We start from the raw sequence: 27,324 nt of genomic DNA on the forward strand, positions 1-27,324 counted from the left end.
TGTTTCTTATTCTCACCTTGCGAGCCGTGCTACAAGGACTTTTATTTTGTTAAACACACACAGGAAATCGAAACTTAGAGCGTGGCAGGAGAAGAACGGGGATCCCAGCTGATTGTAAACAGACATCACACAGAACTTGGAGCGGAGAGAAGAGGACTGAACTAAGTTTCCGAACAGAAGACATCATGAAAACCGTCAGAAAACGACACCGGTAAGAAACAGCACGCTTTATGTTTTCCTTCACATTGAGTTGGAGTATTTACACCTGTTTTATTTATATTGCCTATGTATATTTTTTTTACATAGTCCCTTAACTAGATGCAGAATTATTTTTTTATACATATGGCGGTAAATACACGTCCAGGCTGCAGGTTGAACATACCTGCAGAATAAAAGGTGCATGCAGGGTCATTCAGGTCACTGCAGCAGGAATCTGTCTCGTTGTGCAAACTGCAACCAAGCGGACACCCTGCGGACACCTGCGGTTTCGTTACTGTGGAAACCAACACTTATCTAGAAACGAAACATAACCTTCGCAGTCAATTAGATGCAATTATCCTCACCAGGGCAGTGATGCCAATTAAGCTTCAAATTACAAGACAATAATAAAAAGCAATTAATAAGAAATAGTCACAGGCTACATTTGTTAATTCAGTATGAAGTCTGCTGAAACACAGATGTTGAATGTGCAGAAATGCCTGAAGCAACAGAACACAGCTTCAGACCTACAGTCAATATTAAAACTCTCACTGGCTCGTGACTCCTGTTTTAAAGCTCTGACATAAACAGGATTTTAGCTTCAGTTTTTAAATATGAATCAGTCAGACATCTGCTGCGCAGAAGAAGTTGGAAACTTCAAATATTAAATACAAGTGTATATTTTCATAACGTCTCTTATTCTGGATTATTTAGGCAGAATTATTCATTTCTTTCCATTTAAATACAAAAAATTCCACACAAAAAAAATTAAACTCTCTAATCCCTAAATCTTACATCCTTTAAAACAAACTTAAATTAATAATGTGTCCTAATTAAATCCCATAAAAACTCATATAAAAGCTTTTTTATTTGTTAGATTATGTGGGTGTGGTCTGTTGCCATAGACTTATTGCTGGTTTCTTTTCTCATGAATCCTCTGATTCTTTCAGGTTCTTCATAAAGCTATTGCTGTGTTTCCTGGTTGGCAGTTTAGTTGGTGAGTAACACACACACACACACACACACACACACACACACACACACACGCACACACACTGTTGTGCTGTAACACCTGATGTTCAGTCTGTTCTGCAGAAACAGGGACAACATGTTGTAAGGTTTTAGAGATCAACGCTGCTAAAACACAGATAAAAATGCGATATATGAAAGTGCAACTAGACTCTAAATGATAAATCACACCTTGTAGATATCGTTCCAGTTGCATTTGCTATTCTCCCCAGCAGTTGGTGGATGCAGATCTGAATTAAAAATCAAAACATTTTGTATGAAAATAGCACATTTTGAGTGCAGTCATGTCAGAGGGTTGTTTGAGGACTTGAAGTTAATTTTTGACCTTGAAAATAAAAATTTGGCACAACAATCCCAACTCAAGGTCCACGTGCAAGCTTTTCCAGAGCTTTCAACCGTCTCTCACACTGATATTCAACCGTTATGTCCAAGAGTGGAGTTTGATGCCTGCCGTTGGACCCAGCGTGATCGAGAAGTTGCTTTTGAAGTCGTAACAGCTTGCATGTCAACAGATCAATCTCCATGACAACTACGCAAACTCCTCCCACTGATGAAGACCGTGTGATATGACTGAAGGCCCTGGAACATGCTAGTAAGTGGAGCTTGAGTTGGGATTTTTTTTTTTTTTTTTTGTCAAAAGTGCAAGAGAATATTTCTCTCTCTCTCTCTTTGTAACCGAAATCTCGATCACACCAAAAATGGTAGTAGACCTATGACAATGTGAACTTGTGTTTTACAAAAAGAGAACCAAATGTCTCTCTGGTGGAACTGATAACAACTCATAGACATCTGAAACATAACCAGAGGCCCGAACTGAGAGTTTCAGCAGACCTGCAGATTTCTTGGAGTTTGTTCCAGATAAATGGAGCACAAAAAGTGAACGCTGCTTCTCCAGGTTTGGTTTGGGGACAGAAAGCAGACCAAAGCAAAGCAGTAGTACTAGTATGTTTTTTAACATCTTAAAGGACGTCTATTTTCTCTTTCACTGCCTCGCTCCTCTCCAGACTCCTCTTCGCTGTCCTCTGCCAGCCATTTCCAGTCTGTCATCTCCACGGTGGGAGACAAGGTGGTTCTTCCCTGCAGCTGGAAGCCACGTCTGGGGGAGGTGGCCCCGTCCGCCTGCCACATCCAGTGGAGGACCCCGGTCGAGGCCGTGTTCGAGCTGTGGGGAGAGCAGATGTGGCAGGCGGAGGTGTTTGAGGGCCGGGTGGAGGTTCCTAAGGAGAAGCTCGGGTCCGGGGATTGTTCCCTGATCATCAGCGACGTCCAGATCGCCGACACGGGGAGATACGAGAGCTTCATGGTGGTGGATGGAGGGAGGTCCGCAAAAACCAGGGTCTTCATTCAGAGCGTCAAGCTGTCCGTGTTTGGTTAGTTGGGTTTTGTTCCACTTTCTCTTCTGTTTACTGATTTGTTATAATATCGTCTTGATGTTTCTCCTCGTGTTTTTCCATCTCATCTCTTCGACTTTTCGAACGAGGGATTGTAACCTCATCTCATGAGAGATCATCCCTCAGTTCTCCCGTTCTCTTTCGTCCTACACCATCATCATCTTCTTGGATTCATTTTCAAACTGCACCTAATTTTCTCATCTCATATTGCTGTTTCCTCTCTGATCGTGCACCTCCCCTCGTGACTTTTTGTCCTACTCTAAGTTTTCAATGCTTCTCATCTGATTGAATCTCATCTCCTTTTCTCAAGTCATTTCTTTTTATTCGTCTATTTCTGTATAATGTCAATTTTTCTCATCTCATCCTTCCTCCATTGCTCTCCTTTATCGTTTCTTCTCTCTTTCCTGGCACGTCATGTTTTCTCCTCTACACTCATATCTCATGTGTTTTTGCCCGCCCCCCTTTCCAGTCTCTCTAACCTCAAATTAAATAATCTTTTTCCTCTTGACTCATTGTTCGTTTTCATTCCACTTTGGTAAACTTTTCATTCTGGTCTTTCATCTAACGTCTTCGCACGTCTCGTTTGTATTTGTCTATAACAATGCTGTTTTCTTTTTCTCAGACCACAAATCCTTTCAGTCTCACAGTCCAGGTCAGGACTTGGTTCTGGATCTCCACACACGTCACTCTGTGAGAGTGGTCTTCCAGGGCAGGTGAGCTGAACATTCACGTCCTCCGTCCTTTTCTCACGTGTGCTCCAATCTTTTCTTTCCTCTTCATTTCTTCTTTTCACACTTCACCTACTCTCATCTCTAATTACGTGTCTCGTCTCCATTATTTGCATCAAATAAAAGCAAATTACAGGCTGCCTGCAGTTATGAGTCACGCTATGACGTCTGCTTACAGAATAGAAGCTGAATACAGACAGATTCGTGGGTTTAGGAAAACAAAAGACTACGTAGGAGAATTTTCCAAAGTAGGTAGCTCTTCTTGTGTACCATAAACACATTTATTAATTATTAATTCATCAATTCAGTCAGTCATTAACAATCAGTCTTTTGCTGGGACATTTACTGTTTGTTTTAAGCTCCACAGCAGGATGTTTATACATGTTTCAGAGCTGAAACAGAACATTTAATCAGCCACCAGCTGGCAGCTGTTTTGTCTACGTGATCACTTTTGTTGCTCCTATATAACCGCTGTGCATTCAGTTGTGAAAGGTCAAGATATTGTTATTGCTGAGCAGAATGTTTTAAATTTGCCAAACAATTACAATCAAAGTAGATTTATTTATTTATTTTTTTATGTACAGTGAGGACATTTGAAAAGCAGTGTTGATATCAGGTGGTTGTTATTTTGAACACTTAGCAGCTCTTTGTTTGGTGCAACTGTTTGCCCTTCATGATAAATCTGATGTTTTGTTGCAGCAACAGTTATGTCAAGGTCAAAAGACTCAGATGTTTCAACACCAATTCAGCATTGCGCAGATCGACAGTAATAGCTCTGCACACCCCCCTGATTTTCATGCCAAAGTTAAACTAAATTGAACTGACCTCAAAAACGCATGTTAAATGGGATAACTTCACTGTAGACATGGATGAAGGAAGAGGTCATTGTGCGGATCGCTGAATTGGCTTGAGACAAAAGATGTCAAGAACTGCAGGAAATATCAGGGTGAAAAAAACGATGCTATGGTTAAATCTACGCACTCCCTCACAGAAAGTACAGAAACTACTCATTCTTGTGCGTTTCGTCTGAATCCCTCATCAGATGGTCTCTCAGAAAATGAAAGTAAAGTCGTCTTTAACGTTTATAATTCTGCCTGCTCCAATTGATCCCCCCCCCCCCCTCCTCATTTTGATTGCGGCCTTGCAAGTCTTTTTCAGCTGCTTTGGCGAAAATATAAAGTAATTCAGTGCTGGAAATTCTGTGCGCTTGAAAATAGAAATAAAAATCAAGGGTTCCTTAATAGATCCAGTCAATGAATAATTTCCCCAGTATATTTAAACATTTTGAACAAACGATGGTGATGTCGGGAATTATGTTTCACAGTTACCAAACTTTACCAAACTTTGCTGCACAGGAACAGTTCGGAGTGGTTGGACGTGTGGATGAAGGGGGATGCAAACAGTGAGCGTCTGGAGAAACATCCGCTGAGAGAGCAGCTGACGATTAAGAAACTGAAGAGCTCAGATGAAGGAACGTACAAAGTTCTGGATGAAAATGGCCTCGCTGTCAGCACCGTGCAGCTCTCTGTGGAAGGTGAGAGGCCTGCTTTACCCCCTGGTGCATTAGTAGATGCATCGATTGGTTGATAAGTTGATCGTTGAAGTTATTTATCCAGCAAAATAAAAAAAGCCAAATAACGTGAGGATTTTTTCCTGTTTTTGTAAATTTAATGTATTTGGCTTTGGGACTGTTGGTCCTACAAAGACATTATGAAGATGTCACGTCAGGTTTTAGGAACTGCATTCTTCTGATAATTGTTTTTTAAATGTTCAGCGCTCTTACTGTTTTTTTTACTGAGTTTTATAAATGAATACAGTTAAAACTGTACCCGCCGCATTCCTCCTCCTCCTCCTCCTCCTTCTTCTTATAGCCTTGCAGAATATGTTCCTGTCCTTAAACTGATATATATGTGGAGGTATAATTTGCATTATTTTCACATGTTACTGTTCACCGTTTCCCAGAAAACTCCACTGCTCTGAAAGTCCACCAGATTCAGGAGTATCCAGAAACAACAGGTGAGAAAAATAACCTTTCTATTCTGGCAAATGAACCAGATATTCAGATAACCTGAAATAAACCCTCTATCTCCAACCTCTGATATCTTTCCAGATGACGCCGCTGCCAAAAGTAGCTGCTCAGCTCTCCTCATCTTGTCTGTTCTTGTCACGAGTTTCCACATTCTTCATCACTGAGAAATTTGCAAACCGCACACAGATCTCTGTACACTTTAACAAACAATATAAATGTTTCTGTCAGATATTATTATCGTGCTTCTGAACTTTAACCCATATTATATTTCAATTGCACCATATAAGCCGTGAGAGGAATTATGTCAACTGTAAATTAAGTGTGTGAGATGTGATTTGACTGAAGAAAAGTTTTTGTTTGTTTGAACGGCATTTTCAGACAAAATGTGTTTAAATAGTTCAACATTTCTTTGAAATCTTCTTTTTTTTTGCAGAGTTAGATGAGAAGATTAAGACCATGTAAGGAAAGCCGACGAGGTCATTATTCGTCTCCTTTTCCCTGCCGTTCGATGTTTTATGCGTATGTTGATTTAGTTCTCCAGCTGTTGTTTATAAACGCCGTGAGCCTGCAAGCTATCTGAACGCCATCCTGTATGACAACACCAACGCCAGCGTGCACGTGTTTACGCCGGTGAAATGTAAGGAAATAAATAACATTGTTGCTTTTGGAATTACTAAACAGGACAAAAAAGGTTGAATACCTTGCAAACAATTTGATTCTGCAAGCAAAATATTATTTACACAAATGTAGAGCTCCTGTTTTTAGAAGAATTAAATATAAAGAATATAAACTAATTGAAAAAAGACACATGAGAGTTCATTAAAACTACTTGGGACTCCGAAGATTTATATTTTAAGTAATCTCTTCTCTCACACTTTTAGAAGCAACATGTAATTTTCATATACTTTACTATTTGTGGTCATGTTCTCAGTTGTATTTTAATGAACTAATATGTTCTACGGAAGCCTGTTTTTGATTTTAAAAAACAACAACTTTTGTTTCCTTACATTTTGCCAGTGTGAACAGACGCACGCTGGGGTTGTTGTCATCGTACAGGATGGCGTTCAGATCCACAGGTGTGCGTGTGCGTAGGGCAGCATTCACAAACGTTGAGCGCCGCCTGCGACAGCGTTAATAAACACCAATTAAAATATATATATATATATATATATATACGATATAAAACATGAGGGCAGGGAAAAGGAGACGAATAACGACCTCATTGGTGTTCCATACACTTGGATATGTGTCCATTTGCGTAGTTTAGTATGACAGCTGAAAGCAGAGGGGCTATCTTGGCTCTATGTTTAGAAATCCATCATTTACATGCTGTATGTATATGCTTATTTGTCAATACAAGTGTATATAAAAACAACAAATGTTTTTATATATACATCATATGTACAGGAGTATTTCCTGACTGGGATCCTCACAGGTTAACAGAAGCAAATTTCTCAGTTTAAAGAGGTTAAAACTTAAAAATGTGAACCAAATTTGATTTGGTGAATCTGCCACTGAAAATCTGTATGTTTGTCATTATTTAAACTATCCAGATGATATTTTTGTATCTAATTAAATACTATTGTAATTAGATTGATTTCCTGCTTTCAGACAGCCACAGGTGGATTTCAATGCAAATCTATCAACAGTAATGTAAAATGTTTGTAGTTAATATACTTTTTGGTGTGATCGGTCATATTGATGGTATTTATACATTTTTGGTATTCAAATATATTCTTTTGTCTTTTTGAACAAATTGATTCAATTATGATTTCTTGATTTCCACTTAACTCGAACTAAAATCTTAAATAGATGAAAATAAAACAAGCAAACACAATCGTGTCATGTTTCCATCGTTCATTTTTAAACTCCAGACCAGGAATGACTTCACATTCAGATTCACACAGCAGCACGATGAACTGCACAGCAACATATATGAGCAAAGGCACACAACTTTAACATTTAAGTGAGGTGATATTCAATATTGTTCTTCATGTTGCACTATTTGCTCCTGTTTTGTTTGATTAAAAACTACAGTGAGCCGTTGTCTGAGGAAATTACTGGGGCTGTTTTTAAATCTAAAGTTGGTTATTGTCAGGAGGAACCAGTGAGCTCTGAGTTGAGAACCACAGACAGGAAGTTGGGACGTATTGAGACAGACTAAGTTGTTGGTTTGGGTCTTTTTTCATGGGATTTGCAGAAAATAAGAAAAATACAGAATATCACCAGCTTTCTCAACTGCATCACAGACGGGCAAAAATGGTTTTTCAAGTGTTTGCAAGAGCTTCTCCCTCTCTAGAGTAGGGTTACAAACCCTATCAGTGTATGAATTCTGCTTCAGGATTAAATTAAAAACCAGTGTTTCATAATTAAGGTCCAAATTCTGATCTTAAATTTTGGCCCGTGGAAAAGTTGTTGTTTTAATAAACCTAGTCACTACTTGTGGTCTGCCTATTTAATAGTGTTCATTGTCAGTAGCGGGAATTCAAAATTCCTTCACACAGACACAGGAGGATACGATGCAGTGTTAGTGTTTGTAACTTGATGGGATTGATCTCATACAGACGTGTCAGAGCTGGATTAAGCTGCATTTCTTACCGCTGCTACTTCCCTTTAAAAAGACGTCAACTAGTGTTTTTCATGGCGAAGCAGCCACGAGAGACTGCGATCGTTTCTTTAAGTCTACAAAACACGACAGAGGCCATTTTGTTGTCAGTGGATTGAGTTGGAAAACTGTGGGTGAGTCATGGAGAGTCAGGAGCAGCCAGAGTGAGCTGTTGGGTGAAGAACTCCAACTTCTCAGAAACATAAGTCCATTCACTGTGTGTTCATAGCACGACAATTACTGACTGACTTAAATGTAAAATGGCTGCACGATAAACAAATGTACCAGTTCACCTTCTTGTGGTAGTAAAACACAGTTACCACCACTTACAGAGCGCCCAAACCAATGAGGGGCTGAAATCTGAAGGATTCTAATTTAAAGTCCAACTCTGATTACTTATTTAACTCTGTGGAAAAAATGTCTTGCTTTGCTCAGCTTGTGGGAGGGGGAATGGAAGGACTCAACACCTCCAGACTCCAGGTGTTTTCAGGCATCCTGTTTCAAAAACAATCAGCCTGTGTCTTGTTTATGACGCAGATGATGGGGCACACGGTTAGAAGTTGGGTTTGTGCTTCTTCACCTCCACCATGAGGTGATGCAGGTTGATGAGCTCGGAGCGGACGGCTAGGCTGCGGAACGTCGGCTGGTTCAGGATCTTGTGGAAGCCGTGGTAGTACTGGATCAGCTGGGTCAGCGCGCCCTGCAGGAGGAAACAGGAAGTGGTCATGACTTAACTCCACCACTTATTTACTCTTAGAGAGACACACACACATTTAGAAATTAAAGGCGCAGGAGCACGACACACCTGTCTGCTGTCTCACCTGTATGATGCTGGTTCCGTTTTTGAAGTTGGTGAATGACCTCATGACGTCCTGACTCATCGACTCCACCGACTGCTTCCACGTACTGGAAAACCCCCGAACCAGTTGAGTGATGCGAGCTGCAGCAGAAACACGCACACACACGCACACAGAGAAGTTAAGGCATGTATGAAGTTCTATATGATGGGAGTTTGGTCACTGGGACATTCCCTCTGCAGTCTCCACAGCTGCAGACCTAACTGGCACACCTGGGCCCAGCGTCTCCCATGTCCATGAGCCAGAGCAGCAGCTGCTCCTGGGGCAGATCGCCTCACTGCACACATCTGCCTTGTTGCTTTTGTTTCCTTTTCTTTATTCGTGTTTCTTGTCGCATGTGCGAGAGACCATACAGACTTGGAATGATGCAATGATTGTGAGGAAACAAAGAAAGGATGTGGGAAGCAGAAGCGACGTCGTAAGTGAGAAATTCTGCAGCCTCAGAGTGACGAGAGAAACAAAACTGAGAGGACGGCTGAGTGACTATGAAGGAAAGCTATTCATTACTTAGTAAAACAAAACTGAACCACAAAGTGAAAGAGTCTAAAACGAATGAGTGATTTTACCACAGCAGCAGCTCTGTGAGGCTGTCCTGTTCAGGATGCAGGATAAAAATCTGTGTCTGTCTTTCATTGTTGTTGCTTTATCCAGATAAAAAGATATTCTCCTTCCATCTTTTTTTTTTAGAAATCTTAAATGGAGTATTTGATCAAATCGACTCCTCTCACCTTCTTCGTTCTTTAATCGATCCAGCTGCCCTTTCTCCATCAAAGCCTCGGCCTCCTTCACGAAGGCGATCATCCCTCCGAAGGGGGGAGACAGAATCTCTTCGATGAACTCCTAGAGGGGGGAGGAGGAAAAAAACATTAAAGGTAGGGTTACAAATAGTTAAAATGAGTTTTGTTTAAAGGAGAAAAGATCCACGACAGAAAATCAAGACTTAAATCCAAGCGGGAAGCTTCCGTCAGCGATCTGACTCGTCCCTGACACCTGCATTCTATCTGACGGCCAGCAGGGGGCGACTCTTCTGGTTGCAAAAAGAAGTCCGGCTCCATTAGAAATAACAGTGAAATGTTTGTACTTGTCAGCTGATTTATTCCCTCAGTAAACACTTTCCTGATGAGTTTATGGTCTCAGTCGCTAGATTCAAGTCTTCTTCAACACAGCATGATGTTCATTTAGTAAATTATGGTCTCATTTAGAGGAAAATAGATCAGAAAGCAGAGGATGCTTCAGGGCGGGATTATCTATAATTGACAAGTCGTTACAATGACGACCTGTCAATCAGGCTAGAGTGACTCGTACCCACAGCACTGTGCAAATTTAACCAGCGCTGCTGAAAAAGCTTATTAGGAGTCGGCTGTTCACTTTCTCTGGTGAGGACATTTCATTTTAAGGCTGGTTTTAAAATTATCAGCCCTGTTAAAATGACAGTTAACGTGAATTACAGAAGCACCAAGCTAAGCAAGCTAGCTAGCTCCACACACGGCCGTTAGCTCCACCTTCTCGTCCAAATATGGTCACGTCCGGTGCCGCTGGTTGCAAAAACTCAACATGGCGGCGCCCTATCGGCCAAACTCGAAGGCTTCAACAGCAGTCCACAAACCAACGGGTGACGTCACCATGACTACGTCCTCTTCTTATATACAGTCTGTGGTTGAATCCAGTTAATTCTGACTTTTGTGATACAAGAATACGTCCACACACATCACGCTCTCTCTAACATTAAAATAAAAAGAAAGTTTTACAACAAAAAGGTACTGACCAAAAAGACAGAGGAAATACTTGAATCGCATCGGTTTGTGTTTAAGCCCATAACTCAGGGTTGCATCTATTATATAATTCTAAATTTGCATAAAACCAATGACATCATCTCCTAATCTGTTTAACTGTGACCCTCATATCCAGTTTCTAGTTCTCTGTTTGTAACCCTGTACCTGTTTCTAGAGTCAATTAACACTTTTAATATACCTGTGTGTGTAAATAACTCTTATGTCCTGTTACACTTCCTTCTTTTGTGTGCCCAGATTTCCCATAACTCCTCTCTGTGAGGTTTACCTGAGTCCTGGCCAGAAGCAGCTGTTGGAAACCTTCCACCTCTTTACTGTCGTCTGCTGCCCTCTCCTGGCAAAACGAGAGGGAAACAATCATCACACAAGGACTTGATAAAAAAGTAGAATATTGTCATTTCCAGCAGGTGAGAATGACAGAAAACACACGAGAACAGATAACCAGAAAGTCAATGACTCAGTTTGATGAAAGAACATGTGAAGATGCAGCGTTGACGCTCACCATGAGGACACTGAGCATCATGTCGTAGTTGTTGATGAGGAAGATCAGTTGGTCTCTTCTGGAGGGAAACTCTGCCGCCATCTTTAGCACAAAGTTCTCCACCTCAACCTGGGAAACAAATACTCGTTCGTTTTGTTTCTGGAAAAATGTCATTAATATCTAATTCTGTTTGTGACAGAAAGTAATAAAGAAAATCTATTCACAAAGAGACAACGCGGTCTATCATGCAGATAATTTTAAATCATTTTACTTTCTTACAGACGCTTTTGTTTTGTTATACAGTGGCCTGCAAATGTATTCTTACCCCTTCAACTTTTCCACATTTTTTTTCGTTACAACCACAAGCGTTATGTATCAATATTAGGTTTTCATGTGATAGACCAACACAAAGTGCTGCATAATTGTGAAGTGGAGGAAAAATCATACATGGTTTTCAAAAATGTTCACAAATAAAAATCTGAAAAGTGTGGCGTGCAAAAATATTCAGCCAATACTTTGTAAAACCACCTTTCGCTGCAATTACAGCTGCAAGTCTTTTGGGGTATGTCTCTCTCAGCTTTGCACATCTACAGACTGCAATTTTTGCCTGTTCTTCTTTGCAAACTAGCTCAAGCTCAGTCAGATTGAATTGAAAGAGTCTGTGAAAAGCAATTTTCAAGTCTTGCAACAGATTCTCTATGGGTTTAACTGGGTTATTCTAACAAATGAATATGCTCTGATCTAAAGTCCATTGTAGCTCTGGCTGTATGTTCAGGGTCATTGTGCCGCTGGAAGGTGAACCTCCGCTCCAGTCTCAAGTCTTTTGTCTTTTCTAGGTTTTCTATCGCTTCAGATTCAGCGGTTTCAAGTGGTGTGTGTGTGTGTGTGTGTGTGTGTGTGTGTGTTATACCTGCAGCTGTCCCAGCAGAGTGTGGGTTCTCTCGTTGGGAAATGTCTGGTTGATGCTGACGATGGCTGATGAGAACTCTGCATAACGACGTGTGATCTGAAACCAACACACACCCACACTTGTTTCAGTTAAATGTACTGCAAGTGTGCATTTGTCCTCGTCCCTGTGTGTCTGTGTGTAGACCCACGTAGTGTGGTCTGGTGTCCAGTACTCCCAGTTTATGAGGGTCTGTGTTCCTGATGCTGTGGATGTTCATCTCCAGAATCAGTTCAAACCTCGGCCACAGCAGCTCCAGCACCGCCTCCCAGTACCTGACACACACACACACACACACACACACACACACACACACACACACACACACACACACACACACACACACACACACACACACACACACACACACACACACACACACACACACACACACACACACACACACACAGGTGAGACTCATTACTATCGTCATCACTGTCTTAATCCAGTTCTTTAAAAAACTGGAAACTGGACTGGATCTAAATGATTAATTTTGTCCAAAGATATATATTACTGCAGCTGGGTGAGTCTCGAGACCTTTGAAGGCACCAAAACTGATTCACAACACACTAAACTGTAAAACTTCTTCTGGCTGTTCTAATAGTTCTGATCAGTAATGCGACACTGACTTGTCGAGAGCAGGGATGTTCCTCTTGGCGGTGATGGCTCTGAACCTGAGGATGATGTGGATGCACAGGAAGACGGCGATGCTGTCGTAGCAGTCGGACACGTACGTGGACATACTCTTCTGCAGAGACGGAGCAGACACAGACAACAGGACAGAATGATAGGACACCGTGTGGTTTGGCTTTCCAACATATTGAATTAAAAACATCTGGTAAGTCTGGCACAGTCTTACATGACAACGAGTAAATAAACTTATTTTTCAGTATACACACAGCGCTTTACAGAGCAGAGGAAAAAACATTTAATAAAATAATTACCATGTTTTCTCAAATAAAAGCCGGGTGTCCAATAATAGCTGGGGTCGTGGGTAAAAAACTGTATACTGTATATGAAATGAACAATCCTTTCTGCTGTTCCGATGCAATGTCAGCAGTGAAACGCAAACAAAAAGCACATAAACACATCAAATAACTACAAAATCCTGTTTACTGCTAAAGTTCTGAACACTGTAAAGTACATTTAGGTTACAAGTACTGTCATAGTTTAGACTGTGTCACTATTAATGATTGCATTGTATTTTTTGTATTCTGCATTTGGTGTATGAATAAAAAAAGTTTTTATCAATTTTGAATTGATGGTTATAATTTATTTTGTTATTTTATGTAGCGTATTTGTTGTTTAGTGGTTGTTTTTGCCTTTTGTTTTGTTTTGTCTACCTGCCCAGGGACAACAGATGCAAATTAGCTGCTAGCTAACTATGGTATTTTAATTGTGCGCTGTCCCTGTCAATCAATCAATCATCTGTCCATCTTTAGATGTTAAGGATACATCTTGTTTGTACGTTGTCATGAGATATGAATAAATGTTCTCTGCTGCGACCTTTAAAACACTGAAAGAGAAGGTGCGTTGTTCGTACCAGGAACATGCTGAGAGTTTTTCCCATGATGCTGTTGAAGAGGTCGAGGGCGGAGTTTCCTGCCACCATGAAGAAGTCGGAGATGAAGAGGAACTCTCTGCAGCCGTTGTCCAGCAGAGCGTAGTGCTGGCTGCGAAACAACGTCTCATAGGGATACTGGAGGAGCGAGACAGAGAGGAACGTGACCATTAAACACACTCTGTTCTCACAAAGTGTCTGTCAGGATGCCACAAGATGTCAGTGTTGATCAACAGTTTGCTTCTGCGCCTCAGCTCCACGCTGGGAGACGGTTACATGATGAGTTTGTGTGATCACGTCCTGAGTTCACCCTGAGCTCAGAGAGTCCTGCTTTGTCTTTAGTTCACTTCAGAGTCAACATTTTACTCCCCGCTGGTCAGTATTACTGCACAGGCACAACATCTCATTTCAGATCCACGAGTACTAAAACTGACCTATAAACTCCTACAAAGCATTTCTCAGCCTGGTTGTGCTGCTGTGTATTACAGCTGCCACGATTGGTCGATTAATCAAGTAGTTGTCAACTATTAACTTAATCACCAACTATTTTAATTGAAATTCTGTGATTTTAGCTTCTCAAGTGTGAATATTTTCTGGTATCTTTCCTCCTCAGTGACATTAAACTGAATTTATTTGAGTTGTGGACAAAACAAGCCGTTTGAGGACATTTTAGGGACCAAAACCGCCATATATTATAAGAGAAAATAACTGACAAATTAATCGATAATGAAAATAATCGCTGCAGCCCTGTTGTGTGTCTGAACGTTTGCGACGTCTCACCCTGCTGTCTCCTCTCTGAGCTGTGTGTGGAACCAGGATCGGCCCCTCCAGCTCAGCAGGACTCAGGATGGCCCCCCTCTGGCCCACGGTGAAGATGGTGTTCCTGCTCTTCAGAGACGGTTTGGAGAAGAAACCTGCAGCAGGGAGTCAAGGAGCTTCCTGCGTCGCCTCAAACGACCATTCACACCCTTTGAGTCTAACTTAGCGTTAGCGAGGCGTTCCTCGTGAGTCATTAATGAGCAGATATCTAATCAGTATGTTCGTTATGTGTCACTCATCCACGTGTGCGACACAAACACACCTGATCTAGATGAGCAGGTAACAACTGCATCCACTTGCACGTGTACCGGGTGTCCTGTAGGTAAGGTCACCTGAGGCGTGTGAGCCGTGTTGTCCCACCCTAATTTAAAACGGACTTTGATTCTCTGCCAGTTCTGTGTCTCACTATTGCTTGGAGAAGAACCAGAGATATTTCTGTCTAAGTTGTTCGGGTACTTCGCCTGCTCAACACCTCACCCACATTTCTAAAACTCAGAATCACTCAGCGCTGGAGTCAGTTATCTGAGCGGATGGTTAGTCAGTTGGAAAACGTTTTTGCTTGTTTGGGAAGAATAAAATATTTTCTGTCGAAAAATTTTCTCATCTTAAAGACTCTGAGTGGTTCCAAACCCGCGGGTCAGGACCCTACAAGGGGCCATCAGATAAAACCTGACCACTAGATCTATTGTTGTTCACATACAAGTCATGAGCGTCATTTCCACTGGATTTATTTTAGTGTTGTTTGAGTATCAAAGTTTTTGTGTGAGCTTGGGAATGATAATTTGACAAATTGTGACAACCTGTAACTATCAGGTTGCACCGCCCTGTAAACAATCCTCCACTCCTCATCGGACTCACTGATTCGCCCTGCCCTGGGGCCACCGCTGAATCTTTTCTCAGAAAAGAGCGGATGAGGGAAAATGGAGAGAGGATCGACAGAGGATCAGGAGAATTAGCAGTGGAGCAACACGCTCTTTGTTAGACAAAAATAAATAAATACTGTAAAACTGAGGTTGTCTTCAACAAATGCAATCATTTTTCTGTACCAACCATAAACTACTCCACCTCTATACCACTGCTGAGTACAATAATCGCCCAGTTTCCTTACTGTCTCCGTCCAACAAACCCCCTTTGCTTTCACTGGCCAGTTTTCTTTGTTTTTCCTCTGCTACTTTGTGATGGACTGAATCTATGTTGCTACTTTGGTTAAACTGGACTGAACTTTTCTTTTGTGGTTTGATAAATTACAAAATACTATTGTAGACTTTTGAGTGCTGTTTTTTCTTATCAAACTGTTTTATGAGTCAAACTGAGGATTTACATTTTATACGTGCATCCTTTATGACGTTTGGTCATAAGAGTTAGAGAGACCTGACTGTAAAAAACTTTTTACATTCAGTGTTTCTCATCAAATCTCGCTCTAACACGTCAGGTGCATTTTCTTCCTCGTAAAACATTTGCAAAGCTACTGCACTACTACCAAATGAAACAGTCCCTTCCAAGAACCTTCCCATGAATTAACCTCTTCACGCCTCTAAAGATTCTTCCAATGAAACCGGAGACGGGAAATCACTCTTTGATCGAGCCGTTTCTTCACCATCTAATCTCTAACTGTGTCTGTGTGCTGTTTGCTGCTGGGCAGGTAAGGCGGCTTTATCAGAGCTTCCTCAGAGATGCCTGTGCTTTTTCATGCACCTGTTTCATTACTGAATCTATTTGTTCGCTTTGATCCTTTTGATTTAACAGCTAAATTGATCTTAGTAGCTGGATTTAAGTTTTTACATGACTGAAGTTGAAAGGATGAAATGAATATAAAGTGCCTGCAGTGTGGAAACCAGCAAACATTGTGGTGTACCGTGTGAAAAAGGTTTTGATATGAATATCTGTTCAGAAACACACACGCAGTCAGTTTAAAGGATATCTTTCTTGGCTGTGTCTTCTACTCCCATCAGGTCGTCTTTGTCTGCAACCTCCTCGTACTGCAGACAGGACACAGAAATCTCAGGTCACAGGTAAAGAGAGGAAACCACAGAGACCGAAACACAGTCTGCAGCGCTCACAGCTGCAGTCAGACTGACCTCCACTCAGTTTATCTGTTAGCTGCTGATACAATCTCTTTTTTTTTAATGCAACACTTCTGTGTTTAGAGTATCTTCTTCTTGGAAGGACTCATTTCACCGTACACGTGTAGAGTTTCATGGAATAGAAATGAGCTCACAGACGTCTTGACTGTGTTGTTTCCTGTGTGAACCCACTGACCTGCACTTTGAGCAGCCGGCCGCTGTACGACTTGAAGTAACTGAAGTAGATCTTGCTCATCGTGTCCACGTACTCGTCTCTGATCTCCTTTGCAACTGTTCTTTCATTGGCCAAAAGGAACTGATAGAAAAATCTACAGCAAGAAGAAATAAAGGACAGAACTGTCAGAAAGTTTATGTCTTTTTTACACTACGGAGGGTTTTGATAAGAATAAATATGATCATTTCTGTGCATGAAGTTCAAGTATACAACTTTAACTGTGTCAAGTCAAAATGTTCCAGAAAACTAAATGTAGCTGTAAGAAAACTTGGAATCATTTTCCTGGACTTCACTTTTGTTTTTTCTGAACAATAAAACCTCTAATAAAGAATTTAAATACATTAGAGATGATAGAAGAATAATTTTTGTAGACTAAAATATTTTTACAAAGAGTCTGAGGACGTGGACGCTCAGCTGTGCTCACCTGTACTTGAGCAGAGTGTTCTGTGGGATCTGATAGTTGGTCATTGGCTTCCTGAAGGAGTAGATCTTCTGAAGAATGAACTCTCGGATCTTTGACACCGCCTGAAGCGAGGCAAACATATTGATATAGTTTCATGTCAGCATGAGTTTGATTTGTAAAAGAAAATAGAAAATCGGGAGAAAAGCAGCCAGAGTTTCAGAGATAAACAAAATCCATTTCCAGAGTTTTTTTTTATTGCACACGATATTTGTATAATCTTCATCTGAGATAAGTCACTTAGAGCCCTTGTTATTCTGTTAAAGTAAATTTGAAGACTTAAGACCCAACATATACTCACTCACTCTCTCTCTCTCTCTCTCTCTCACCTTCAGTTTGAGGCGGTCCACGATGTCCTGGATGTCGGAGCACGCCAGCGTCTCTCTGAAGCTCAGCTCTTTGGCAAAGTTGATCTTATTGTTGAGTTCGTGGAGCTGCTCCAGGAAATCCTGCTCCGTCACAGGGCTGTCCAGGATGGTGCTGCGACGACATAGGACGACGTCAGACAGACACTCTTCTTCTCTTTCACGCCTCAACGGTACATTTAACAGGAGATATTTAAATCCCCCCGGTAACACTTACGAAATCATGGCTCCGGGCACCACCAGCTCGTCCACCAGCTGGCTGAGGTGGCTGCGTACCGCCTGCCTGTTCTTCAGCCGGACGTTCATGCTGACCGACTGCTGCTGCAGAGTCTGGATCTCGCTGCTGATGGAGGACAGGTCGCTCTGGAAGCCGCTCAGCATGCCCTCCATACGCTGCAAGAACAAATGGAGAGAACGAAGAGAGAGACATTTATTGGCAGAAAATGCTGTTTTACAAAAGAGGACGAGGACAGAGCTTTACGTTCCCCACACTCTGCAAAACCATGAAGACATGATACCTAGTGTGGAAGCAGACGAGTAAGGTGGGAGCACAGAGGGACAGAAACAAAAAGAAATTAAGGTGACATGAAGGAAAATTTCAGGTGAAAATCTGAAAAATCTAGAAATATCAACTGAACTCCAGCTTCTAAATAAACTCAGCGCAATAAGGCGCACACGGCTGCAGAACCATGCTTCATTTTATATTTACAACATCTAGTTTAAAGAACTGGTAACAAGTTTTGTGTAGCAAAAACTGAGCCGGGAAAGCAACACATCTGCTGTCTTGTATTCTTTATATCTTCTACTGACTCACGCTAACCTCGTCATGCAGCAGTGGATTGTGGGATCAGGGGTCTCGTCTTACCTCCAGAATGGAGTCACAGGCGGTGATCTGGTTGTGCAGAAGAGCGATGTTCTGACTCTCCTTGATGTCTGACAGATGACCAGTCAGGAAAACAACTACAGATACCCTCCCAAATGTTTATATATTGTATATCAAATGAAATAAAACATGTTCACAATAAAAACAAGAACCTAAATACGCGTACGCTATGACAAAAGCTGATACTGTGGTCACAATTATTGTATTTAAAGACTCTAATAGGAATGAGAAAAAAAGTATTTTGTAATATCAATATCCAGTATTTTCACACCTTAATATTGTGATTGCTGATAAATATAGAAACTTTTGTGTTTTGCAGTTACAAAATATTTTCAATTTTTGAGACACTTAGTTAAGTTGTTTAAAAAAAAGATGCAGTTGTTATTCTATTAGACAAAATACTCTTAACCAATCCAGCAGAAAAATAAAACTTAATAACAAGGTCATCACAAAATATATTTTGAGTCACTCCAAAAAAACTATCTTTAATGCATTAAACATCCAGATATTCAAAGTGAGCAGGAAGGATACAGTCTTTGATGGAGGCCTGTTCAATCCTCTGAAGCTCCGACTCCACCTGTTTGGAGTACTGTCGGAGGTCAACGCCCTGAAAACAGATGGAAGAAAGGCCGCCGTCATCACACTTAAAACACTGTACCTGAAGAAAACATGCTTCATATTGGCTCACAGTTCAGACTGAACTTACTATGTTTTAGTTTAATAATCATGCTGAAATTATATTAATTTATCAGAAGGTGCTGAGCATGTAAACTCTTTGTCTTTTTACAGACAGCAGCAGGAATCCATGACGGGTGATATTCACCTCCATTCACCACTCTCTCAGACGTCCATGTTAAATCCTGCACTCCAGCCTGTCTGATCAAATATAAGTATCATGAGGTTCTCACCGTTTTAAGCGCCTCCTTCACGAGGTCATCTTCCAGGTTGGCCTGGATGTGAACTGCAGAGGAACAGGCAGAAAGGATCAGCCTTCATGACAAATTAAACATCCAACAGAAGCTGTGGACAACAGATGGTGTTCACCTACAGCTTCTCTTTAACAAAAACATTGACTGAGAAGACTGTTATGGCTTTTAACTGGTAGTTCCTTCCATGCAGGAGGTTTTATAAGGTCTGAATGTGACTTTATAAAATGTAAGGACCTGCTACAGTTTGTAAAACATTCAAATTGTAATATTCTTTTATTATCCTCATGTGGCAACTAATCCTTTGCTAAGGTTTACTCTGCCTGTTTTAACTCTAGAAAGGCACTGTAAACATATTGTTTGCAAATGATGATGCTGTCAGGCCAACAAGGGCGCTCCATTCATCTGTGTTGTTCTCCTTCGCGTCTTGATCACAATGGGACATATTAATTGCTAATTAATGCCCTAATGTTGCCTTACTGTCCACTTCATCCAAGATAAACTCATCAGTGGTGATGTCCAGTTCTCCCAGGTTGAGGTTAGCGATGTCTCCATCAGTCTTCTAGCAGAAACAAATAGAATCACACACACATAATTATTTCAGACAACTATTTTGTTTTAAGTGGTGGGTCTATCTTTAACACATAAATAGTTAACATACATAAATTAATAAAAGAAACTCAGTTTATCTGACAGTTTTGACCCTGTTCCTGTTCAGCCTCTCCGCTGCAGACTTCACATTTAACTCGGATAACTGCCACATAAAAAAGTTCTCTCACCACTTTGCAGTGGTTGGCCACGTAACAGGTGGTGGCGACAGGGAGTACAGAGAACTGAAGCAGGATTTTGTGGCCTGGTGCCAGCTGAACCACCTCCAGATCAATGCTGGTGGTGGATGTCTGCAGGAGCAAATACTCTCCTCCTCTACCGGTGAACATCCTGGGTACGGATCTGACACGGTAGCATCTTACAAGTACCTGGGTGTTCACCTGAACAATAGACTGGACTGGATAGCACTTTACAAAAAAGGCCAGAGCAGACTGTATCTGCTAAGGAAACTCAGGTCTTCTTTAATAAGGATTTTCCTGACTCTGTAGTGGCATCAGCCACTGGGGCAGTGACAGTGCAGGATTTGTTGAATTTGAACAAATATTCACACGTATGAAGCCGCAAACAGATATCTTTGCTTTATGACTAATTAATACAATAAGATTGAAAGCCTAATCCGTTTAAACACCCTTTGTTGTCACAGGATGCATTCAGGAAATAACTGAGCTGTTCGGTGTTTTGACAGGATGCTAACAGCTAACGTCACATTAGCTTCAAGCGACATGAATACACGTTGTCAAAATACACAATTTGGCAAGATCTTGTTTAGTATCACAACATTTTGATTCACCTAGATGTTATTCTAACAAGAAACACGCCAGTGAGCTAAATCTAACGTTACAGTTCATTGATAATGCTTCTTGTTATGAATGCTAACAGGACACAGGAGTGAAACAGCGCAGAAACCGCTGATTATCTTAGTTTTTCACAACAGCTGATTCAAATATAAGTAATCAAAAGTCAACCTCATCTTGTAAATACGCCATCGCGATTTCGGTGGGGTTTCCAGCTGTGTTTACATCGGAACCAGGTCCAACAGCAGCCGCCGCTCCCTCCGCCATTGCGGCGAATTTAGGCTAACGTCCAAAAAAAACTACAAATGTTCCGCTTCTTCGTCCCCGAAAACAAAAAGGCGTCCAGGCGTTTAGGAACCAAACAAAAATATCAATGTGATTACATACAAACTAAACTCCAATTATGTATTACTTTTTGTTGTGACTGCGTTAGCAAAGCTATATTTATCATTTGTTTAATCCAACCGTTGTTTAATTGCGTCGTCGGACAGATAGAAAGCGACGGACTGACTTCCGTTGCCGACAGCGACAAACTCTCGCGAGAACCTTGCGGCTTCCTCTTCGCACGGAACCTGCTTCCAAGATGGTGAGTTCATTTTCTGTCAACCTGGACTAGTTTTAAAATCTGTAATCATCTAGCTGTAATCTTACTCATGTATTACATTTACACCCGTTATTAATATTATATAGCTTCTGCGAGCGGAATAAAGTGGAATTGTTGGAATATTAGTAGCAGAAATGGACGTATTAACGCAGTTTACTGTCGGCGTTGGACCGGGCTGAACGGACGGATGGTGGCTAAGTAGCGCGGGTGGCTCACTAAAGTTCCTGTCCGTGGCTTATGTTCACATATATTTAGTTTATTCACGATTTAAAGCAGAGCTGTAACCCCTGTACGGTTTCAATTTACCGGCTAACAAGTTTAAAGAAACATCCGTGTTGAAGTGAAGGCGGCTAGCTGCAAAGGCTAACTAGCTTTAACATGTTCCAGTGATCATTATCATGTTGGGAGACAAAGTGGATGTTAGTGAGTGTAAATACACTGTTTGCCGGATTAGTTAGAGTGTTCTGTTGCTTTGGTTTGCAGTTGGGTCGTATTTAAGGGTTTGGAGATGCCTGGAAGCTGGTTATGAGAGCAGCAACAGCTCTTGTAGCTTTGCTAACTGGAGCCAAATGTGTTGAGTGTAACGTTAGCTGCACAGAGATGCCACACTTCAGCCCAGAGTCCAGAGCTTAAATGTATTTGGCCCCGACCAACAAAGTTACTGATCAGACAGTGTAAGATAATCTTAAATATTAAATAACAACAGATCTTTTAATGTGAAGGCATTTATTTCGGCTGAACTTTACAGAAGTCAGGAGTTGTGCCTCTTGTTCAGTTTATTAAGATGTGGTCTGTGTGAAATTCAGTAGTTTGTCAAGTTAAACATGCTACTAGGTTTGAAAACAGGTTGGAAACACTGTCAGATGGTCATTGAGGCATCCGGCGCACATTTTGCTGCATTATACATGAATTTAACCGTAATTTTTAAAGTTCCAAGGTTGAAAGTGACTTGGAGACAACACAAGCGCATTAATTCACCACTACTACAGCAGCAAGCAGTACCAACACGTAGCCTTAAATGCAACACTGACCGTAAATGCCTCTGGGTCAGAGAAGTGTTGCCACCAGCATTGCTTCAGCATTTCAAACTCGTATCTAAAAGTGAGCGATGGCAACGTTGATTCTGACGTTCATGCGACCCTGATGGTGTGTGTGTGTTGTTTTTCAGTCGCTTGTCATCCCAGAGAAGTTCCAGCACATTCTTCGTGTTCTCAACACGAACATCGATGGTAGGAGGAAGATCGCCTTCGCCATCACTGCCATCAAGGTGAGGTTTTCTCTGAAATATAAAGCGCAGAATGGGAACGTTTTACCTGCACGTAGAGCTTCATCCTTTTGAATTTTCAGTATAAGACCGACTGATTAGCATGAATATATTTACAGCGTGTTTTCTGATGTCGAATTTTGCACACGAGACATTAATCTTGTGTATTGGGTGTACAATGACCCTAATGTCCCCGTTTGTCTCAGGGTGTTGGCAGACGTTACGCCCATGTCGTCCTGAGGAAGGCCGACATCGACCTCAGCAAGAGGGCTGGAGAGCTGACTGATGAGGAGGTGAGGAGAACCGGGCGTCTGTCGAGGGTTCTTAGATTTCTCACATTGTAGGAGACGGTCCCGACAGCAGGACGGGTGTTTTGATTTTTATCATCTCTGGTGCAACTTAACAAAGAGCTGTAAATGTAGTAATATCAGTATTTTTAGGGTTAGCTCAGATATTCATCATCTCTGCTCGACATCGTTTCCTTTTCCCATCATGACTTGATTTCACTGTTTCACCTAAATAGTGAAGACGTCTGTGTTGCTCTATGAGCGTCGATCTGGATCCCTGCTGACTTCAAATCCTGCTACTAGACCATTTATTTCATGGGCTGTTTCAGGATTTTTGGGATAATGCATAAAATTAAGAAATGTAGCTTTTGAGTTCAGAAGTTATGTAAGGGTGGTGATGGTGCAGTGGATAAGACGCCTGCCTTTCGTGCTAGTTGGTCCAGAGGCGTGCGACGCGATGTCACAGGGTTTGACGTCATTTTTGGGCCTACATGGAACCGTCCGTGCAGGCTTTGGTCGGCTTCACTGTTTCAACTGTGGCTTCCCCCCTTGGTTACATCAGATTTAAAGCTGCTTCTTCTGCATTAAGTTCAACACTAGCCACAGTAGGATGTATTTTTAAATGCATAGACGGTTTGATGGTTACTTTACCACACACACAGCTATTTTGATTGGACAAAAAGCCAAATTTCTCTATACTCTGATTCTGTAGCGTCGCTGCACATTTTGGAAAACTTCTTAGCCAACAGCAGTCGCACCACACGGTCAGCAAGAAAAATACCCCATTGTCCTTCCATGAAACTTGAGAATTGATGATTTTGTAATACAGTAGGGTATGATTTCCAGACAGTACGTTGACGATTTAGCTTCCCTGTAGAGGTGCATGTGTGCAGATGCTGCAGCAGCTTAATAGATGTGGCGTTGTATCATGTTTTAACTGTTGGGGTCTGTGAGAATGTATGAATTAACAGCTGCGTTTGTTTTTCAGGTTGAGCGTGTGGTGACCATCATGCAGAATCCTCGCCAGTACAAAATCCCAGACTGGTTCCTCAACAGGCAGAAGGACGTCAAGGACGGCAAATACAGCCAGGTAGGTGCCCACCTGTAAAGCATTTCATCTTTAAGTTTAGGTGAGCTCAAAACTATGATTACAATAATTATCGTAAAATAATCTCAAGCAAGACTGTAGGATGTTAAACAAAATCTTTATCTGCTCATGTCCTCACCTCAGATTTATGACAGACAGGGCTCCACCTAACAATAACTTTTCCAATTGATTAACCTAACAACTAATTTATTTATGATGATCTGAGGATTTTTATTACTTGATTAAGATAACAATTTATTCAAAAGAAATATCAAACATCTCATTAATAATATATTATTCAGTTATCCTGGAAAAGACGCATAATCTGAGTAGAATAGTGGCATGTCTTTTAAAATGTCATTGCTTTGATGCCGGGTCATAAAAATACTGCACCTGAAATTTTCTCTCTCATGCACGGCTGTTTAAATAAACAGCAAATATAAACTGGGCAAACATTAAATGACACGTGGTGTTGCGTTACATGCTAGTGGTCAGAAACGACTTTTTAACAACAAGGAGCGATTTAAAATGTTGCTGCTGTTCTTGACACAGCGATCCGGGATAATTTTACTTCACGTGTTCGTGCACAGCAGTAGCGCTCCTGCATTTCCAGTTGAGAGTACCGCGTTCTTGAGTCTGTCTAGAAGCCTCCAAAACTTGAACGCTGTAGCTTATTTTCTTGGGGAATCCCTGCTTAGACCTTGTGCAGCGACACGAGTCATGCAAATGTATTTTTGTAATGGATTATGTTAAATCCCCAGCTAGGGCTGAACAATTATGGATATATTTTTAAGCTCTTTATCTTCTGTATTACTCAAAACAGACACAATATGAGGTTAAACAGACTATTCTTTCCTGTAGGCCAAGCCTACATGTTATGAAATTAGCAGATGCATGAATTATAATAATTATAATATAATAACCACATCACACATTATTTATCAAATTGGGTCTTGACGATTTCAGGAGGAAACACATGTGACAACGTCTGGTTTTCAAAATAAGGTGTCTACACAGGATGGAATAAGATTATATTCACAGAAAGTATAAAACGGACCCTCTTGGATCTCTGACCCACCCACCGTAGTCTCTCCACATCTGTTTGACACTAAAGTTTCCGCAGTCTCAGGTTCTGTCGAGCCTGAGGTAGAGCTGGGCAATAAAATAACAATTATCGCAATATAATTTTTTATATATATAAAAAATGTTTTTGAGGAAAGGGACTGAAAATATTACAACAGATTTTATCATAATAGTTTTGAATGTTCTACCTCCGATTAAATCAACCTTTAAACTTGAAAGGAACATTTGACATTTATTGTGATAATTATCTATCGAATAATATGAAATGTTTGTTCGTGGTAACAGTTTTGGCCACATCGCCCAGCCTGAGGTCATTGTACAACAAGTCACGGTACAGCGTAGCGTGCGAGCTTGATGCTTCCTCTGCAGACTGCTTTACTCTCGCGTGTCGTGTGCATGCAGTTAATCATTCAGCCCCATCCCTAATGACAGGTATCTTGTTGTGGTGTCAGTCAGAGCCTCCAGGTCTCTTCACTGGTGAAGGGGAATATAGCCACATTTAATTATGAGGTAGCTGAGATTATCACACGTCACCTAAGAACCATCTCACGGTCCCGTCAGATAGAAAGTAGCCAGCCAGTCTGACAACAGAGATTCTTACACAGACGGTGCTGTCGTTACAGGTGTCTGCTGCATCATGTGGTGTTGGCTGACACACTTTCTTCCAGCTGTATTTGGCAGAGAGAACAATTTCTTTTTGGGTCAAATACCTTAATGACAGGTGTCCTCAAAATATCTGTAGTCAGCTTTGATTTGTTACAGAGGGGGAAATACCTTGTAGCAGTAACACTGGCACACTAACCTAGTAGTTATATGTGCCAAATAAAAACAGTTGTTGATGCAGAGCAGCAGGTTTGAAACAGTGTCTGTCAGAAGAGCTGACAAAGTTGACCTTTGTTCACTCAGGTCGGTTCTAACTTAAATGTCTTATATACAAAATGAACCTATCAAAATGTGAAGTCACTCTGAGAAAAAAGAAAACTAAGCAGATTTCAGATTGTTCTTTGTCCGGTCTTGAATTTGGAAATGGTCACTTGGACTTTGGTCACTAAAAGGTCCATTTTTAGTAGCTGCTCTGGAGCTTCTGATCGTTTCACATGATCATCGACAAATACAACATTTTCCCTGAGTTCAGCCTCCCAGGCATCGTAGCTAGCTGATAAATGACCCCCCCACCCCCTGAAAGAATGACATAAAGAAATGATTAGCCTATATTCCCCCAAAAGAATACGCAAACACATATAGGGAGTTTGCTTCTCGCTTGTCGGGTTCAGATGTCAAGGAGCGGAGAAGGTGGCAAAAATTAGTGAGGCACGTCAATGATGACACCACATATCGTAATGCACCCACCCCCCCTGGAAAAATATCCTAAGGCAAACGCTGGAAGTATTGGATTGATTAGCTGCAGGTTGCACAGCCTCATTGTGCTCGTCATGTTTTTATTGTGGCGGTTTCGTGTTGGTGCTGCGACCTGACAAACTCTGTGTTGCGTCTATTTCAGGTCCTCGCTAACGGCCTGGACAACAAGCTGAGAGAAGATCTGGAGAGGCTGAAGAAGATCAGGGCTCACCGTGGTCTCAGGCACTTCTGGGGGTAAGAGATCTGATCCCGTTAAGTCCAAAGTCTGACGTCCTCTTGATCAGTTTTGATCAGTTTTGCGCAGTCTTTTAGGTTTAGTCCACCACAGCGTTTAATAAAAACAATGATCCTAGCCATAGCGGTGCAGCGTCTCCGTGAGCTGAAGTGTTTGTATCTCGGGAGACGTCCAGCAGCTCAGTCTTTGAAATCTTATTCCTGGGTCAGTGGAGGAGATTCTGTGCAGAGAGAGCCTGTCCTGGGGAAAAACCTCTCTTTAGAAGCATTATAAAGTTTACACAGTGTTGAGTCAATCAGCATGAGTAAAAGTGGCCTTTGATAATTTTGAACTGTCTTGTGCACTTTCTAACTGGAACCCTATGTGCTCTTTTCCTTCCAGTCTGCGTGTGCGCGGTCAGCACACCAAGACCACCGGCCGTCGTGGTCGCACTGTCGGTGTGTCCAAGAAGAAGTAAACTCCCCTGCTTCCCTTGTTTCAATAAAATGCCACCGTTGTCACAATCTCTGTCCGGGTGTTTTGTTTCACTGGGTGTACATTCATTTCATTTGGGGTCAGTTTTTAAGACACTGGTGCCAGTTTTGGGATAAAGCTCATTTAATGGTAGCATGCGGGTTGAAGAGGCAGAGGCGGCGA

The 27,324-nt window shown here is 41.4% G+C and overlaps 3 protein-coding genes and 1 long non-coding RNA gene across 4 annotated transcripts; 3 read left to right on the plus strand and 1 right to left on the minus strand.

Annotated features, from left to right (window-relative positions):
- Nucleotides 1-65: 65 nt before the first annotated feature.
- On the plus strand, nt 66-7,212 carry lgals17 (galectin 17). The gene is made up of 7 exons (XM_038725727.1): nt 66-211; nt 1,149-1,195; nt 2,232-2,597; nt 3,241-3,331; nt 4,702-4,880; nt 5,309-5,362; nt 5,457-7,212. Exons 1-7 carry the CDS (start codon nt 186-188, stop codon nt 5,537-5,539), a joined length of 846 nt encoding a protein of 281 aa, XP_038581655.1. The 5' UTR covers nt 66-185; the 3' UTR covers nt 5,540-7,212.
- A 5-nt stretch (nt 7,213-7,217) lies between these two features.
- On the minus strand, nt 7,218-21,186 carry vps52 (VPS52 subunit of GARP complex). The gene is made up of 20 exons (XM_038725706.1): nt 20,941-21,186; nt 19,847-19,928; nt 19,349-19,401; nt 18,972-19,047; nt 18,423-18,490; nt 17,775-17,950; nt 17,522-17,672; nt 17,157-17,257; nt 16,694-16,826; nt 16,356-16,413; nt 14,396-14,529; nt 13,598-13,753; nt 12,684-12,802; nt 12,206-12,329; nt 12,019-12,114; nt 11,130-11,237; nt 10,896-10,961; nt 9,566-9,677; nt 8,802-8,920; nt 7,218-8,680 (listed from the first exon to the last, which is right to left on the minus strand). Exons 1-20 carry the CDS (start codon nt 21,034-21,036, stop codon nt 8,534-8,536), a joined length of 2,175 nt encoding a protein of 724 aa, XP_038581634.1. The 5' UTR covers nt 21,037-21,186; the 3' UTR covers nt 7,218-8,533.
- LOC119908002 lies at nt 9,547-11,337 on the plus strand. Its single transcript, XR_005445176.1, has 2 exons — nt 9,547-9,709; nt 10,865-11,337. It is a non-coding gene; the product is annotated as an uncharacterized LOC119908002 (long non-coding RNA).
- A 46-nt stretch (nt 21,187-21,232) lies between the features above and the next one.
- rps18 (ribosomal protein S18) lies at nt 21,233-27,191 on the plus strand. Its single transcript, XM_038725733.1, has 6 exons — nt 21,233-21,355; nt 22,542-22,640; nt 22,844-22,930; nt 23,913-24,014; nt 26,596-26,687; nt 27,070-27,191. The coding sequence occupies exons 1-6, from the start codon at nt 21,353-21,355 to the stop codon at nt 27,143-27,145; spliced, it is 459 nt and encodes a 152-aa protein (XP_038581661.1). The 5' UTR covers nt 21,233-21,352; the 3' UTR covers nt 27,146-27,191.
- Nucleotides 27,192-27,324: the final 133 nt, after the last annotated feature.

The sequence above is a fragment of the Micropterus salmoides genome, unplaced genomic scaffold, assembly GCF_014851395.1.
Source record: "Micropterus salmoides isolate LMB-PRFRI ecotype aquatic unplaced genomic scaffold, ASM1485139v1 Ms_hic_scaffold_17, whole genome shotgun sequence".
NCBI classification, from domain to species: domain Eukaryota; kingdom Metazoa; phylum Chordata; class Actinopteri; order Centrarchiformes; family Centrarchidae; genus Micropterus; species Micropterus salmoides.